Source organism: Argentina silus (genome assembly GCF_951799395.1).
Source record: "Argentina silus genome assembly, chromosome: 19".
Classification (NCBI taxonomy): domain Eukaryota; kingdom Metazoa; phylum Chordata; class Actinopteri; order Argentiniformes; family Argentinidae; genus Argentina; species Argentina silus.
Genome location: NC_139673.1, coordinates 3,240,027 through 3,242,526, shown reverse-complemented (window position 1 = coordinate 3,242,526; position 2,500 = coordinate 3,240,027). Strand labels below are relative to the sequence as shown.

Here is a 2,500-nt window from a genome sequence, read left to right as displayed (position 1 = left end):
TCTGCTCCGCTCCATGCAGAGAACGAGGAGGACCACGAGGACCTGAGCCAGGCTCTGAGGCAGGTGAAGGAGGTGATCGCGGCGGTGGACAGCAAGGTGAACGATCACGAGAAGAAGAGGCGGTTGAAGGACATCTACAGCCGGACGGACAGCAAGTCCATCATGAGGATGAAGAACGGTCAGATGTTCGCCCGGGAGGAGCTGGTGAGGGGCAGGAGGCTGATCCACGACGGCCCTCTACAGCTGAAGAACGCCCAGGGAAGACTCAAGGGTGGGCGTTCAGTTCACAGCTTTGATTCACTTTCACTCTAAAATAGGAAACATGAACTCATTTCAAAGGAAGATCAATGCGTCCTCGCTGTGTCATTGAAGTCACAAATTGCGCTGCCAAAAAAATACATTCATCAATGTCCTTTGGGTATTTGTGACCCCAACCCATGTCCTGTGATGCCTTTGAATGGCTGTGGATCTACTGTATGTATCTACTGTATGTATCTACTGTATGACTAACTCTCCACTCTGACTAACACTCTTCCTACTCTCCTTATCTCTCCCAGACGTCCAGGCGATGCTCCTGTCTGATGTGTTTGTCTTCCTTCAGGAGAAAGACCAGAAATACGTCTTTGCTTCGCTGGTATGTTATTGATTTACCACAGGCAGGCACGCACACATACACACACACACACACACACACACACACACACACACACACACACACACACCCTGCCCTCCTGCCCACTCCCTGCCTGGTATGAAAGGCCCATTCAGCGGCAGTGGGAGGTGGGAGTGGACTTGTCAGATTTTCCTATCCCACTGTTGCTAAACACGGCCTCCGAGTTAGCCTGCTCGCTAACCCGTTGCCTAATGCATCCTGCCACGGCTGCTGTGAGTCGCTAGCTGGTTCTAATAAAGCGGTAATGTTGCTGGCGCTGGCGCTGGGACTCTCTTGGCAGCGTCTTGGCATTTGATCCAGCAGTTATACAAGGTTTGGCAGTTTTTTTCCATGCGTAGGGCAATTACATGTTCATGGGGCTGGGGTCGCTCGTATCCTCCCTGAACTGCGTGTATGGAAACAGAGGCTGGTCTCTGCCTGTGTTGCGTAATAACCGGGTCCATCATGGAAAACATGGAGTGGTCGATAAGGATCTGGTACGTCGGGCGGATATTTTCGGAGGAGAAACACACGGTTCTATAAATACACTAGAGATCTGTAGATATGGAAATTAGGTTTTTGGATGGAAATTGGGAAGCTGTTTCCATTTTTTGTAATACACAGTAGTGATATGATTTACCACTGTAGAGAGTAATGTAAGTGTAAAAATAGATGACTTACTCATATTGGCTGACGCACAGTGATGTGATTAAGTTGTGGACATTGAGCTGTCTATAAAGATGGAAGACATTATACAGGTCCTGATATTATACTTATATTCTCTCTCTCCTGTCTCTTTCTATCTGCCCCACTTCTTTTCCCCTCCCCTTTTTTCTCCCCGCCCTCTCTCTCTGCCCCACCTCTTTCCCCCTCCCCCCTCTTCCTCTCCGTCCTTCTACTTCCACACCTCTTTTCCCCTCCCCCTCTCTCTCCCCCCTCCCCCTCCCCCTCCCCCTCCGCCCTGGCAGGACCAGCGCTCCACGGTCATCTCCCTCCAGAAGCTGATCGTGCGGGAGGTGGCCAATGAGGAGCGGGGCCTGTTCCTCATCACCGCCGGCATCGAGAAGCCAGAGATGGTGGAGGTCCACGCCAGCACAAAGGACGAACGCAACACCTGGATGCAGCTCATACAGGACGCCATGCACTCCATGTGAGTCCCCCCTCCCTAACCCTAACCCTAACCCGAACACCCCACCCCCCACCCACCCACCCTCCTCTCAACCTGCCCCAGACCCAGCCGGCCGAGCCCAGAGCCCTGAGTGGCTGTTGTAGCCTCCTCCCAGGGACCCCGCCCTAGGGGATTAGCTCGCTGCGCCTGGGGATGTACTCGTAGGCTCTAATGCTCTATCTGCTTAGAAGGACAGGCCTTTGAACCTAACCTGAGGATTATTCCCCTTCAGGCAGCCCAGCCTGGGACGGCAGCCGGAGGATAGGTATTTATCCATCCCTCCTCCAGCAGGCAGGCTGTAATGGCTACGGTGCTGTAGGTACTGTCAGCTAGGCTTCCTCAGACTCTAGACCTTGGGTACCTGTGGCTGTAGCTGCTGTGTGCTACACATCGGTGGCAGTGGCAGACGGCTTCTGTAGGATGCCGAGAGAATGTGTGTGCGTGTGTGTGTGTGTGTGCGTGTGTGCGCATGTGCGGGTGTGTGTCTCTGTGTGTGTGTGTGTCTCTGTGTGTGCGTGCGTGTGTGTGTGTGTCTCTGTGTGTGTGTGTGTCTCTGTGTGTGCGTGTGTGTGTGTGTGTGTGTGTGTGTGTGTGTGTGTGTGTGTGTGTGGAGTGGGAGAGGAGGGTTGTGGTACTGTAGTAACTCCAGGTTGGGTTTACAGAGAGAAGGATGAGGATGA

The 2,500-nt window shown here is 53.1% G+C and overlaps 1 protein-coding gene across 4 annotated transcripts in view; it reads left to right on the top strand.

Annotated features, from left to right (window-relative positions):
• LOC310819817 (A-kinase anchoring protein 13) overlaps positions 1 to 2,500 on the top strand; it is a 24,504-nt gene that overhangs the window by 15,292 nt on the left and 6,712 nt on the right. For all 4 annotated transcript variants that reach the window (XM_083691215.1, XM_083691214.1, XM_083691213.1 and 1 more), the window contains 4 exons: positions 20 to 271; positions 558 to 634; positions 1,621 to 1,802; positions 2,483 to 2,500. The exon at positions 2,483 to 2,500 is cut by the window's right edge and continues 65 nt beyond it. In XM_083691215.1, the coding sequence (XP_083547341.1) occupies positions 20 to 271; positions 558 to 634; positions 1,621 to 1,802; positions 2,483 to 2,500 (529 nt within the window). The remainder of the gene's footprint in view (positions 1 to 19; positions 272 to 557; positions 635 to 1,620; positions 1,803 to 2,482) is intronic.